General features: G+C 42.3%; 1 protein-coding gene across 1 annotated transcript in view; it reads left to right on the top strand.

Moving 5' to 3' along the window:
- Positions 1 to 14686, top strand: part of LOC139277194 (constitutive coactivator of PPAR-gamma-like protein 1 homolog) — a 147278-nt gene extending 132592 nt beyond the window's left edge. Inside the window, exons 15-17 of the mRNA XM_070895322.1 lie at positions 1436 to 1574; positions 3829 to 3931; positions 12730 to 14686. Of these exons, the coding sequence (XP_070751423.1) occupies positions 1436 to 1574; positions 3829 to 3931; positions 12730 to 13077 (590 nt within the window). The 3' untranslated portion in view covers positions 13078 to 14686. The remainder of the gene's footprint in view (positions 1 to 1435; positions 1575 to 3828; positions 3932 to 12729) is intronic.
- The last annotated feature ends 347 nt before the right edge of the window (positions 14687 to 15033 follow it).

Genomic DNA, 15033 nt, shown 5'->3' on the forward strand with positions numbered 1-15033 from the left:
TTCGGCGGGAAGTTTGCAGCGACGGTAGGGCGTTGTGCCCCGATCTCCTTTGCCCAGAGATCGTGATGTCATTGCCGTGCGGATCGCCCTGGTAGCGTCCTGGACACGAACTTCAGTTCAGTCCCCTGCCACATCGCTGAGTGAAAGCTGCAAGAGGCGTTGATCGGGAGGCTGGGCGCTTCAGGGGCAAAAGTTAATGGGGAGGTGGCCGAGGTAAATACAGTATTTCAAAAATTGTGCTTTTAATTTTCTTTCATTCCTCTTGGGAGTGCATGGGGCTGATCAGGCCAGACCGCAGCTCACTGGTCCCAATGCAGCGCCTGCAGCGATGGCCCTTCCCTTTTAAGGAGGGAAAGAGCCTCGGAATGCAGCAGCGCTGCATGGCTCCCGCCCCGCCTGCATCTTGTTGCACTCCAGGAAGGAGGTGGAGCACTTGATTTAGCGTTCCACCTTCTTCCTGGAGCGCAAACACCCAATTTTTTGAAGACTGAAAAACATTAGCGCCTGCCGCTAATTTTTCAACTTTCGAAAGTTAGCACCCCAAATGGGATGCTCCTGAATTTCTCCCCCTTAGTTTTCCTATCATTTGTTTCCATTGTAGTATAAGATAATGGAAATGCAAGAGAAGGGGGCTGCCTGATGCAGTGAGTTACTGTGCTGTCCTATTGGTTTTGATTGGGGTTGAAGTTGTCTGCTGCCTGTAAAGGTCTTGTATGATATAACTTTGTGTTGACATAACTCAGTTCCAAGTGTTAGTTGACTAGAAATTGTCAATCTCACTCGAGCGACAAGGATGACTGATGTGGGAAATAAGAAAGTTTTTATTGGTCCATTAGAAGTGGGGGGGTTCTGTATTGGGGCTAAGGCATGTTCGAGGAGATTCTTTCACTCTTACCTAACCTGTATAGTACAAAAATAGGCTCCATTTTTGAGTAACTTTAAGGGTTTCCTTTTAGCCAGCAAATACTTGCTCATTTGGGGATAATTGAAGCTGTGGGAAAAGAAGCGCTTCATTGCTATACTTGACCAGCTTTGACAAACATTGTAAATGAAGACCTTGTATTTAATATTTCCACATTGCTCAATTAACTGCTTGATAGATAACCACATGTCAATCCATTCTTGGGTATGGACAGTGGAAGTGAGCAGCTGCACATGTACTGGTAACTGTACCAAGGATCAGTATAATATTCTCGCAGTATGTGAAAATATACTTTATAATACATATTTCAAGACAACTGTTCAATTTGTACTTAAACAGTTAGCACAGCCATTAATTTTCTATATTTTGACCTCCATACAGTTTCTTATTTTCTCATTGATAAGTCATCGACCAGTTTATCAAAGGTTTGTCGACATAGTATTACACTATTCACCCTCATTTTATTTACTAAAAATTACTGAGTAGTATTAATTATTTATCTTTAATTTGCAGGTGTCCAGCCAATGCCCTCTCAAGGAGGGAAACTGGAGATTGCAGGGACAGTTGTAGGCCAGTGGGCAGGGAGCAAGCGTGGACGAGGCAGAACCGCTTTTCCCCTGCAGGTTGTTTCTGTTGGAGGACCAGCTAGAGGGTATGTTGGCTACAAAATGTGTAATAGTGCTCCCTTAATGTATCCAAGTTACCAGCTAAGTTTGAATTCATGACATTAAACATTTAGTAGAATCGGAAGTAAAAGCAAAGAAAATGAGAATGGATTTCTCTGTGCAATGAGGATAGATTTCCCCCTTTCCCATCAGCCTGGGCAGAATTCAGGCAGTGGATTGAATGCAGTCACCTGAATGTCCCTGAACCCATCTGTAATTACAGGTCAATAGTGTGGCCCCCGACATGAAAACGGGCATTGCTCGGAATTGGGAAAGAAAAGTGGACAGGCCTGCAGCTCCACTGATCTTCCATGGTAGCCCTGAAGAGGAAGCACTTGCCTGTTTGGAGGTGCTATGACGTTGCTGGTCGCCCTTCTTAGCTCCTCCAATAGTGAGGTTTTGGGCACAACCTGCAAAGCTTACTTTGTGAGAGAAGGAAAGTTAGGTCGTAGGCACTCTAACATCACTTCCACCTCAATACTATGCCACTTGAATGCTTGCAAGTGTTTCAGATGGATGCATTCCATCCGCATTCTTGAGAATTCCCCCAAAATAGATATAAAATGCAAAGGGCGCAGAGCTGCAGTCTTTATCCCTAGGAAATAGCTGTACACCAGGCATAAACAAGAGTAAGATCAGCTCTGTTCTTTCACCCAAGCATGAAATAACGCTTTGAGAGCAAATGCATAGAAACATAGAAAATAGGTGCAGGAGTAGGCCATTTGGCCCTTCAAGCCTGCACCGCCATTCAATATGATCATGGCTGATCATTCCCTCAGTATCCCTTTCCTGCTTTCTCTCCATACCCCTTGATCGCCTTAACTGTTAGGGCCATATCTAACTCCCTCTTGAATATATCAATGAACTGGCAACTCTCTGCGGCAGGGAATTCTACAGGTGAACAACACTCTGAGTGAAGAAGTTTCTCCTCATCTCAGTCCTAAATGGCCTACCCCTTATCCTAAGACTATGTTCCCTGGTTCTGGACTTCCCCAACATCGGGAACATTCTACCCGCATCTAACCTGTCCAGTCCCGTCAGAATCTTATACGTTTCTATGCGATCCCCTCTCATCCTTCTAAACTCCAGTCAATAAAGGCCCAGTTGGTCCAGTCTCTCCTCATATGACAGCCCAGCCATCCCTGGAATCAGTCTGGTGAACCTTCGTTGCACTCCCTCAATAGCAAGAACATCCTTCCTCAGATTAGGAGACCAAAACTGAACACAATATTCCAGGTGAGGCCTCACCAAGGCCCTGTACAACTGCACTAAGACCTCCCTGCTCCTATACTCAAATCCCCTAGTTTGAAGGCCATCATACCATTTGCCTTCTTCACCGCCTGCTGTACCTGCATGCCCACTTTCAGTGACTGATGAACCATGACACCCAGGTCTCGTTGCACCTCCCTTTTCCTAATCTGCCGCCATCCAGATAATCTGCCTTCGTGTTTTTGCCCCCCAAAATGGATAACCTTACATTTATCCACATTATACTGCATCTGCCATGCATTTGCCCACTCACCTAACCTGTCCAAGTCACCCTGCAGCCTCTTAGCGTCCTCCTCACAGCTCACACCGCCACCTAGTTTAGTGTCATCCGCAAACTTAAAGATATTACACTCAATTCTTTAATCTAAATCGTTAATGTATATTGTAAAGAGCTGAGGTCCCAGCACTGAGCCCTGCGGCACTCCACTAGTCACTGCCTGCCATTCTGAAAAGGACCCGTTTATCCCGACTCTCTGCTTCCTGTCTGCCAACTAGTTCTCTATCCATGTCAGTCCATTACCCCCAATACCATGCGCTTTGATTTTGCACACCAATCTCTTTTGCAGGACCTTGTCAAAAGCCTTTTGAAAGTCCAAATACACCACATCCACTGGTTCTCCCTTGTCCACTCTGCTAGTTACATCCTCAAAAAATTCCAGAAGATTCGTCAAGCATGATTTCCCTTTCATAAATCCATGCTGACTTGGCCCAATCCTGTCACTGCTTTCCATAGTGTTGGAGGACCAGCTAGAGGGTATGCTGGCTACAAAATGTGTAATAGAGCTCCCTTAATGTACCCAAGTTACCAGCTAAGTTTGAATTCATGACATTAAACATTTAGTAGAATCGGAAGTAAAAGCAAAGAAAATGAGGATGGATTTCTCTGTGCAATTAATACTGGCCATAGTTATTAGTATGCTTTCTCAGAAGAATTTCATACAGCTGAAATAAATGATGTTTGTTCTTTTTAAGACGTGCAAGAGGAATAATCTCCAGCCCAGCTGCTAGTCGTTTCAGCAGAGGAGCGAAATACTACACTAAAAGTGCTGCTGTCTGGAATATCAGAAATCAGGGGGTGAGCCGCAAGAGAATTATTAGGATGTTTTTATTCCTCTCAGAAGTAGATTCAAAATGTATTGTTTTTGATGTAGTATTTGAATTTGGACCTAAAATTTTGACGGTACTGTTATATTACCAGCATTGAGCCAGAGCAGGAGTTCTACCTGCCATGATGTTGTGGCATTGACCCTGCTATAAATTGCATGGCCAGATCATTTCAAACACTGAAAGGCTTGCATGCTGTGTAAATCACTTGAAATGCCTCAGAAGCGCCAGGAGACAGTATGGGATGGGAAAAATTAGAGATGGGGGTTAGACCCCAAGTGTGCCCTTGATGGTTGCCAGGCATGCGCGGAGATTGAAAATATCTGGGCGAGAAGAGATACCAGGTGCAGCAACAGGATATTAAATCTATAGATGCTGAAAGGAGCAATACCTGTATTGAAGGAAGCAGACATTCGATGGAAGAAGGATGGCAGCCATATTGAAGAGAAGAGCAGCAAACGTTAAGGAGTTTATCCTGGAAGTTCTCCAAACAGAGATAGGAATAGGATGATCTGTTCAGAGTCGGGGCCAAATACGCACCAAGCATGTAGTATGCACTTTGTGGAAGGAGGTGGCTGTGGTAATAAGTGCCACCTCCTTGATTCCCCCCCACCGCCCCCAGGATTTCTTTGCAATGCAAAAATAAATTTACCTCACCAGAGAAGCCAAGGTAAGCCAAAAGTTTTCACTGACCCTTTCTTGCAATCTCTTTGTATATGTGGCACTCCTTCATTTAGTACCCTAATGGTACTCTGAAACTCTGATCCTTTCTCCCATTGTTAGCACCTGCAGCATACAAATGCACCTCCCCTCACAGTGAGCCCTGAATGAACATGCCTCCTCTACTTGCAACATCTGTCCTTTGCTGCTTTCTTCCCCTCTCACAACCATTTAATACATAAAGTTATAATAAAAGGCTTTACTGCAGTATTCATGTCTTGTCTTCTTCCTCACAGGGGTGATTGCCCATAGCCATCAGCAATCTCAGACCAGGGTTGGTGGTATTGTACTTACCACCTCATCAGGAAGAAGCCATGCAACTGAACCTACTGGGGATGGAGATGTAGGAGGGCTAGTTGCAGCTGCAAGTTAGTCTGGACCATCTGAAACTTGCCTGTTTAATTGTTTTGGAAGTGCAAAACCTCAGTGAAAAATGTGATTGGCATCTTCAAAAGCTATAGAGGAGCTACACAATATTATAACTTTTTTTTATTTAGATACACCAAAGCAAGATACCAAAGAGAAAGAGGCTTTCCAGCTTTCCACCTTTACCCTACCAGCCACCTCCTCACCCAAGCTGTTATTTACCCTTCTTCCCACTCGCCAGCGCTGAGAAATCCACCAGGGGAAAGGAGTTTGATGCTTCTAATGTTTTTTTTTTAACTGGGCAAGATATAACCCACAAAGGTGCCATCGGAGTCCGAGGTGAAAGTGGGATCCAACTGGAGTGAGAGGCTCTAGAGTCTGCAGATTCAGTTCTCTGGTGTCCTACTCTGAGAAGGGAAATTCTGCATGAGCTTCACATTCACATGGAGGCACTGAGAACCATCTTGGGAGCACCTGAGACTAATGGCATAGGTCATCCTCCATGCCAAAGATTCAACAGTGCAGTGCTACCTGGCGCATGTGTCAGCACTAGTAACATCTGCATCTGCTACCTCTGAAGGAGAGGCCTCTAGATAAGTCAGTGCATCCTATGTGGATGCTTTGACTACTGGCTTTCAGACCTAAGGGGGTCATTTGGAGAGACTGCTGGCAACCAGCTTTTAAGAGCTTTGGTGTGCCATCTCAGGGTTTCTAGGATCAAAGTGATCAAATCTGCTTGATCAGCAAGCACTCAAATCCAGGACCTAGAATTGGCCTTCGTGATGCCATCTTTTCTCCTGATAACAGCTCATATTGGTAATAGGATACAGGATCAGGCTGCCCATATACCTGGAGTGGTGACTCAGCGTACTCAAGTGCTTTCCTGAGTTTCGCAAGCCCTGAGAATAGACCAACTTGGTCCCAAGAAGATAATACAGTCCAGCATCCCTGGCCTTCGGGTAACGGCTAGTAGTAGCATAGGTTTACAAACAGCACAAGCGAGGCACTGGGGTAGGCACAGTGGCAGAAAGAAGCACCTTCTGTAAGAAACACACACATACACAGAATAAAAATACGTGATATGAAGTCCACTGTTCTGAGTGATTTGCCTGTTTTGTGTCTGAGGATAGAGAGAAACTATTTCTGCTTATTGGGGAGTCTAAGACTAGAGAGCATAGTTTAAAAATGAAATTCTGAAACACAAAAGATGGTAGAAGTTCGTAACTCTCTTCTGCAAACAGCAACTGATGCTAGATCACTTGTTAATTTTAAATCGAGATTGATAGATTTTTGTTAGCCAAAGGTATTAAGGGATATGCGGCAAAGGTGGATATATGGATTTAGGTCGCAGATTAAGCATGATCTCATTGAATGGTGGAAACTGCCTACTCCTTTTCCTATGTTCCCTATATTCCTATGTTTGGAGGTTAGTTCGCTATGGGACACAGTTCCTTTTATACCTCCTTAAGCAGCCGCCTTCTGAGTCATTCTCAAGAGAACAATTTGATTTGTAAACTCATAAGAACATAAGAATTAGGAACAGGAGTAGGCCATCTAGACCCTCGAGCCTGCTCCGCCATTCAATAAGATCATTGCTGATCTGGTCGTGGACTCAGCTTCACTTACCCGCCCTCTCCCCGTAACCCTTAATTCCTTTATTGCTTAAAAATCTATCTATCTTTGACTTGAAAACATTCAATGAGCCAGCCTCAACTGCTTCCTTGGGCAGAGAATTCCACAGATTCACAACCCTCTGGGAGAAGAAATTCTTTCTCAACTCGGTTTTAAATTGGCTCCTCCGTATTTTGAGGTTGTGCCCCCTAGTTCTAGTCTCCCCCACCAATGGAAACGACCTCTCTGCCTTTATCTTGTCTATCCCTTTCATGATTTTAAATGTTTCTATAAGATCACCCCTCATCCTTCTGAACTCCAAGGAGTAAAGACCCAGTCTACTCAATTTATCATCATAAGGTAACCCCCTCATTTCTCGAATCAGCCGAGTGAATCGTCTCTGTACCCCTTCCAAAGCTAGTATATCCTTCCTTAAGTAAGGTGACCAAAACTGCACGCAGTACTCCACGTGCGGCCTTACCAATACCTTATACAGTTGCAGCGACACCTCCCTGCTTTTGTACTCCATCCCTCTCGCAATGAAGGCCAACATTCCATTTGCCTTCCTGATTACCTGCTGCACCTGCAAACTAACCTTTTGGGATTCATGCACAATGACCCCCAGGTCCCTCTGCACCACAACATGTTGTAATTTCTCCCCATTCAAATAATATTCCCTTCTCCTGTTTTTTTTCCCAAGGTGGATGACCTCACACTTTCCGACATTGTATTCCATCTGCCAAACCTTAGCCCATTCGCTTAACCTATCCAAATCTCCTTGTAGCCTCTCTGAGTCCTCTACACAACCCGCTTTCCCACTAATCTTAGTGTCATCTGCAAATTTTGTTGCACTACACTCTGTCCCCTCCTCTAGGTCATCTATGTATATTGTAAACAGTTGTGGTCCCAGCACTGATCCCTGTGGCACACCACTAACCACTGATTTCCAACCGGAAAAGGACCCATTTATCCCGACTCTCTGCTTTCTATTCGCCAGCCAATTCTCTATCCATGCTAATACATTTCCTCTGACTCCGCGTACCTTTATCTTCTGCAGTAACCTTTTGTGTGGCACCTTATCGAATGCCTTTTGGAAATCTAAATACACCACATCCATCGGTATACCTCTATCCACCATGCTCGTTATATCCTCAAAGAATTCCAGTAAGTTAGTTAAACATGATTTCCCTTTCGTGAATCCATGCTGCGTCTGCTTGATTGCACTATTCCTATCCAGATGTCCCGCTATTTCTTCCTTAACGATAGTTTCAAGCATTTTCCCCACTACAGATGTTTAACTAACCAGCCTATAGTTACCTGCCTTTTGCCTGCCCCCTTTTTTAAACAGAGGCGTTACATTAGCTGCTCTCCAATCCGCTGGTACCTCCCCAGAGTCCAGAGAATTTTGGTAGATTATAACAAATGCATCTGCTATAACTTCCGCCATCTCTTTTAATACCCTGGGATGCATTTCATCAGGACCAGGGGACTTGTCTACCTTCAATCCCATTAGTCTGTCCAGCACTACCTCCCTCGTGATAGTCCTCCCTTCCCACATTCCTATGACCAGCAATTTTTGGCATGGTTTTTGTGTCTTCCACTGTGAAGACGGAAGCAAAATAATTGTTTAAGGTCTCAGCCATTTCCACATTTCCCATTATTAAATCCCCCTTTTCATCTTCTAAGGGACCAACATTTACTTTAGTCACTCTTTTCCGTTTTATATATCTGTAAAAGCTTTTACTATCTGTTTTTATGTTTTGCGCAAGTTTACCTTCGTAATCTATCTTCCCTTTCTTTATTGCTTTTTTAGTCATTCTTTGCTGTTGCTTAAAATCTTCCCAATCCTCTAGTTTCCCACTAACCTTGGCCACCTTATACGCATTGGTCTTTGATTTGATACTTTCCTTTATTTCCTTGGTTATCCACGGCTGGTTACCTCTTCTCTTGCCGCCCTTCTTTTTCACTGGAATATATTTTTGTTGCGCATTATGAAAGAGCTCCTTAAAAGTCCTCCACTGTTCCTCAATTGTGCCACCGTTTAGTCCTTGTTTCCAGTCTACTTTAGCCAACTCTGCCCTCACCCCACTGTAGTCCCCTTTGTTTAAGCATAGTACTCTCGTTTCTGACACAACTTCCTCATCCTCAATCTGTATTACAAATTCAACCATACTGTGATCACTCATTCCGAGAGGATCTTTTACGAGGAGATCGTTTATTTTTCCTGTCTCGTTACACAAGACCAGATCCAAAATGGCTTGCTCCCTTGCAGGCTCTGTTACATACTGTTCTAAGAAACAATCCCGTATGCATTCTATGAATTCCTCCTCCAGGCTACCCCCTGCGATTTGATTTGACCAATCGATATGTAGGTTAAAATCCCCCATAACTACTGCCGTTCCTTTTTCACATGCCTCCATTATTCCCTTGATTATTGCCCGCCCCACCATGAAGTTATTATTTGGGGGCCTATAAACTACGCCGACCAGTGACTTTTTCCCCTTACTATCTCTAATCTCCACCCACAATGATTCAACATTTTGTTCATTAAAGCCAATATCATCCCTCACAACTGCCCTGATATCATCCCTTATTAACAGAGCTACCCCACCTCCCTTCCCTTCCCTTCCTGCCTATCTTTCCGAATCGTCAGATACCCCTGTACGTTTAATTCCCAGTCCTGGCCACCTTGCAACCATGTCTCTGTAATGGCCACCAAATCATACCCATTTGTAATGATTTGTGCCGTCAACTCATTTACTTTATTTCTAATGCTGCGTGCATTTAGGTAGAGTGTTTTCATCCTAGTTTTTAAACAATGATTTTTAGTTTTTACCCCTCCTGCAGCCCTTTTATATTTAGTGGTCCTTTTTGTTTCTTGCCTTTGGTTTCTCTGCCCTCCACTTTTACTCATCTCTTTTCTGTCTTTTGTTTTTGTCTCCTTTTTGTGTCCCTCTGTCTCCCTGTATTGGTTCCCATCCTCCTGCCATATTAGTTTTAACTCCTCACCAACAGCACGAGCAAACACTCCCCCTAGGACATTGGTTCCGTTCCTGCCCAAGTGCAGACCGTCCGGTTTGTACTGGTCCCACCTCCCCCAGAACTTGTTCCAATGCCCCATGAATTTGAATCCCTCCCTGCTGCACCACTGCTCAAGCCACGTATTCATCTGCTATCCTGCGATTCCTACTCTGACTAGCAAGTGGCACTGGTAGCAATCCCGAGAATACTACTTTTGAGGTCCTACTTTTTAATTTAACTCCTAGCTCCTTAAATTCGTCTCGTAGGACCTTATCCCTTTTTTTTTACCTATGTCGTTGGTACCAATGTGCACCATGACAACTGGCTGTTCTCCCTCCCTTTTCAGAATGTCCTGCACTCGCTTGGAGACATCCTTGACCCTTGCATCAGGGAGGCAACATACCATCCTGGACTCTCGATTGCGGCCGCAGAAACGCCTATCTATTCCCCTTATGATTGAATCCCCTATCACTATCGCTCTCCCACTCTTTTTTATGCCCTCCTGTACAACAGAGCCAGCCACGGTGCCATGAACTTGGCTGCTGTTGCTCTCCCCTAATGAGTCATCTCCCTCAACAGCACTCAAAACAGTGTATCTGTTTTGCAGGGGGATGACCACAGGGGACCCTGCACTACCTTCTTTGTACTACTCTTCCTGCTCTAGTGGTATGGTACCTTTTAGTTGGCCAGGCCACCAGGGAACTCTTCTGTTCCTCTTCAATTAGTGCCATGGGATCTTTTACATCCATCTGAGAGAGCAGACAGGATTTTGGTTTATCATCTCACAGTGAACGGATTGTAAGGGCTCCATGACAGTAAAGGAACCACTGTAAGGCAGCTTGCAGAGTCCTGGGTTTTGTTCTCTTCTGTCTCCATGTGATTACTTCCCTACTCATTTTCTAATGAAAACGTGTTCAGTTCTGAGCGCCTTAATTCCAAGAATCATCCTTGTTCTTCTCTGAAACCTTCCAATGCCTCAATATACTTTTCTAAAGCAGGGTGCAAAAAACTGAACATAACATTCCAAAACTGGTGGTTGGAATTGCTTGTTTTGACTTGCAATGAATTGTCCCTGAAATAAATCATGCTGCTGTATTAGCCTGGTTCATGGTAATTTTGCATGTTTTAGCAACTTAAAAGCAACTAATGAATACCTCACCACAAGCCTTACCTTAGTCCATCTTTTCATACATGTCAAAACACTAGCGGAACCTTGAGACTATACCCAGGATGGTTTCTATGCTGTAAACCCTTTTGGAGTTGATAGACTCCTTTACAGGTCAATGCATGATCCTTTAACAGTACTCTTTCAGTTGCTATGCGATGCATCCAGGAAGTAACCAACTTGGGTGCTGAGAAAAAGCTTCTGAGCACACTGTCCCAATCACTCAAAAGTGACACCATTCCTCAAAACTCCACTTGTGCAGTGAGGGACTGGAGGGGAGATCAAAGATGTTGCATTTTAGTTACTGACCAACAGCAAAGCATCACAACATATGCTTGGATCAGTGAAATCCAACCCTCCACATTTCAAGCTAGAACTCCTACAGCTGAAGTAAACTTCTCAATAATAGTTGATAAACTTCAGTATACTGTCTTCTGAATGGGGGTGAATTTGGGAAAATTAGACAATTTAAATCAATTAAAAATAGATTTGAAGATCGTTCCTTGTCTCGTGTTATAAAATGCCTTTGGATTGGAAAATTACAAATGTCACTATTATTTAAGGAGGGAGGGTGGAAGAAAACAGGTAACTACAGACCTGTCAGTTTAACATCAATTGCAGGGAAGTTAATGGAATTGATCATGAGAGTCCAAGTGACTGAGCTCTTGAACAAGTATTGTCTGACCAACAAGTGTCAGCATGGATTTGTGATGGGTAGGTAAGATCTGACTAATGTAGTTGAAACTTTTAATAAGGTTACTAGCATGGTGAATCGGGAGTGTCTGTTGATCTGTTTTTGGCCTTCCAGAAGGCATTTGATAAGGTTCTGCAAAAGAGATTATTAGCAAAAATGAGTGCGCGGAATATGGGTTGTTTGGTTGGGAGGTAGGAGACATAGAGTAGGAATAATGCATTCATTCTCCGATTGCTGGGATATAACAAGTTGCCCAGGGATCTGTACTGGGCCTCAGCTTTTCATCATATGTATTAATGACTTGGATGAAGGAATATAGAGTTGTATATCAAGTTTGCAGATAAGTTAGTAGGAACATTAAGTTGTGTGAAAGGGAGCAGGAAGTTTCACAGGGACATGAAAAGACTGAATGAATGGGGAAAACTGTGGCAGATGGAGTTCAATGTGGCGTAGTGTGAGGTCATCCACTTTGGATCCGAGAAAGACAAATTAGAATATTTTCTTAATGGCGAGAAACAAGGAGCTGTGGTGGAGCAAAGGGATGTTGGTATCCATGCACATAAATCACTCAAGGGGATTGGAATACAAAAGTGAGGATGTGATGCTTCAGTTATACAGAGCCTTGGTCAGACCCCATCTGCAGTATTGCTTTCCATTTTGTGCACCGAAGCTCAGGAAATATATGTTGGCCTTGGAAGCGGGTACAGTGCAGATTCACCAGAATTATACCAGGGCTTGAAGGGTCATAAACTTGGATTGAGTTTAGAAGGTTGAGGGGTGATACTTTTTGGAACAAAGGTGGATAAATGGAATTGAGGTATAGATCAGCCATGATCTAATTAAATGGCCCGAGGGGCTGAATGGCATACTCCTGTTCCCATTTTCTTAAAATTAGTATGATAATTTGGGTAAATCTCACAACTTCTGGACATCCAAGCCTGTGTAAATGTTTGATGGCAAAAATTGATCCAAATTCCACATCTGTAAACAACACTTAGAAATTGAGTTGATTGAATAGATACAAACACATGAGAACATATTCCATTACTTTACATAGGTTCATAGAACATTGATAGCCCATAGATCCATATATGAATTCAGTAAAGTTATTGATCTGTTAGAATATCTCGCCAAGCAGCAAGTTTTTTTTAAGTGTGTGTTTATTAAAGTTTTTTTTTCCTGTGTATGACAGGGTCAACCAGCTTATGCTGCTTCAGCAGAAGAAGTTGCTCAAGAATTGAAGGGGGCTGGCGATTCAGGAGACCATGGTTCCGAGGAACATGAGAAGTCTCAGTCAGGCCTTGCAGCAGACTCTACAGATAGCTCTCCTGCTGAAAATGGAGTTTCAGATGAAAGTAAACCTGTTTCCCAGCTAAATGGAAACAAAGGAGACATCAGGGCTTCCAACCAAACTGAAAGTGCCTTGAATAATGACTCTAAAATGTGCAATACAACTCCTCACTTAAATGCACTAACTACAGATGGCAGTTGCAATAGAGATGAAAATCTTGGTACTGCTGTCTTGAAAAAGGAAGAGTAATGTGTTTTTTTTTGTTTTTTGTTGAGGGGGTGAAGGATGTTTGGAAGGTTACAGAATAGGAATATTTGAAAAGGAAGGCCTACAGTTGCATACATTATTTTCTTCTCCATAGAGAAACAAGGACATTGGAAATTCGGATCCCTCTTTGATGTCAGCTGTTTAACAAGCAATCGTTTCTAGCCAGTTGCAGTTGAATGCTACCAAATGGAATGAAGAGCATTTGACTCCCACATTTGAAATGGTATTAGAAGACATTCAAACTGGTTATGACAATTTACATTTTCTTTTTCAGAAGGTAAAGCAAATATGGCTTTAATTTGGCAGTCTTTAATACATAGGTTAAAATACAGTACAGTACTTGGCACCATAACTTTGCCATCTTAATTGATTTTATGTGTTGTGTCAGTTGCTTATTTTAAGATTTAAATTTCATAAGCCTGCAAAAGGTACAGAACCACAAAAAATTCTATTACTTCAGTGTCATTAGTTTTGGTGTGGTTATGTCAGCAAAAGATTTTTTAAAATTAAATAATTCAATGTTAAGTTACTAGAAAGTAATATCGCAGCTTCAGTTTTTGGCAATCTTTAAGAAAAAGCAAATATGTGTAAGAAGCAAATTACATGTCAAGAAACAACTGAAACCATTCATTGAAGATGCACATGACCTTTTAAAAATAGTTAAACATCACCATATAATTGATACGTTTTGTGAATATGACCGCTCTTACCATGCATCCGTGAATCAATGAAATCAGTGGTTTTTGAATCAGATGTAGACATTAGTACTACTTCGGCTAAACTTCTGCATGGTTCATAATTTTTGAAGTGTGTAGTTAATATTATGCATGTTATCGTCCTCTTTCTTCCATCCTACAAGTACTGTGCCCATTTGCAAATTTTAAAACAGTTAGTCATAGTCCTATAAAAAGATGTTAAAATATGTTTAGTCATTAACTGATCTTGCTCTAACCTTAAATTTTGTGGTTATTGACCTCTGTTGCATTTATTCTAAAACCTACAAAAATTATCTAGCCACTCTGAATGATTAATGTTAACCCTGGTGTACTCATCGCTACTGTATTCATATTGTTCTCTGTTGCTGTTTTATGCATTTGTATTAGCAAAGTGATCTTTCTACAAAATTCTTGAAAAGCTTCAATCTTCAAAAAAAAATTACCCCCTACGTAGCAGACAATTCAGCAAATTGCTCGTTTTTAAAACTTTCCCATCAAGAGTTTAGTATAAGCAAGTATACTTGTATCGTTTTACTGTTTTTGTTAGTGTTTCAACCCTGATGTTCTTTGAATCAGAATCCTTACTTTATTATTATTTCATATCATTTTCCTGATGCTCTTCATCACCCATTAGTGAACAGAAATAAAATGTAACCACCCCCCTCCCCTCCCCCCCACCAAAACCCCTGCCCGCAACAGCTACATAGTACCTTTTCTGTAAGTTGAAAGGAGTTCTACCTACATATGGATTGTGCAAGAATGAACTACTGTTGGGTTTGCTCGGTTGTTGATGGATTATGGTGTGGTGTAATACTGGAAGGCTATTGAATGCAACTTACAATGCTTAATAAAAATCTTTATTCTTTTAGTATAAACCATTGGTGGTTCTTTTTTTTCCCATTGAGGAACTGAACAGTCTTGAATTTTGCTGGGAAGTTGGGAGCAACTTGCATTTCAGTCTCATGTTTCTGATAATCCTCCAGAAATTGCGTTTTTGCAATTTCATGCACATCTTACTCGCAGTTTTACATCTCATAACAGAACAAAAGTAATAGTGTTGTACAAATTTGTGCTAATGCCCATTTTAATTTTCTTTGTTTTGAAATTATTGCATAAATGTTTAAATATGAATTGATGTAGTGGGTTAACATGGTAAACTGAAATAATTTTCAGAATGTATGCTACCATTGGTGTTAGTCATTGCCTCAGTGGGTAGCACCCT

The sequence above is a fragment of the Pristiophorus japonicus genome, chromosome 12 (genome assembly GCF_044704955.1).
Source record: "Pristiophorus japonicus isolate sPriJap1 chromosome 12, sPriJap1.hap1, whole genome shotgun sequence".
NCBI classification, from domain to species: domain Eukaryota; kingdom Metazoa; phylum Chordata; class Chondrichthyes; family Pristiophoridae; genus Pristiophorus; species Pristiophorus japonicus.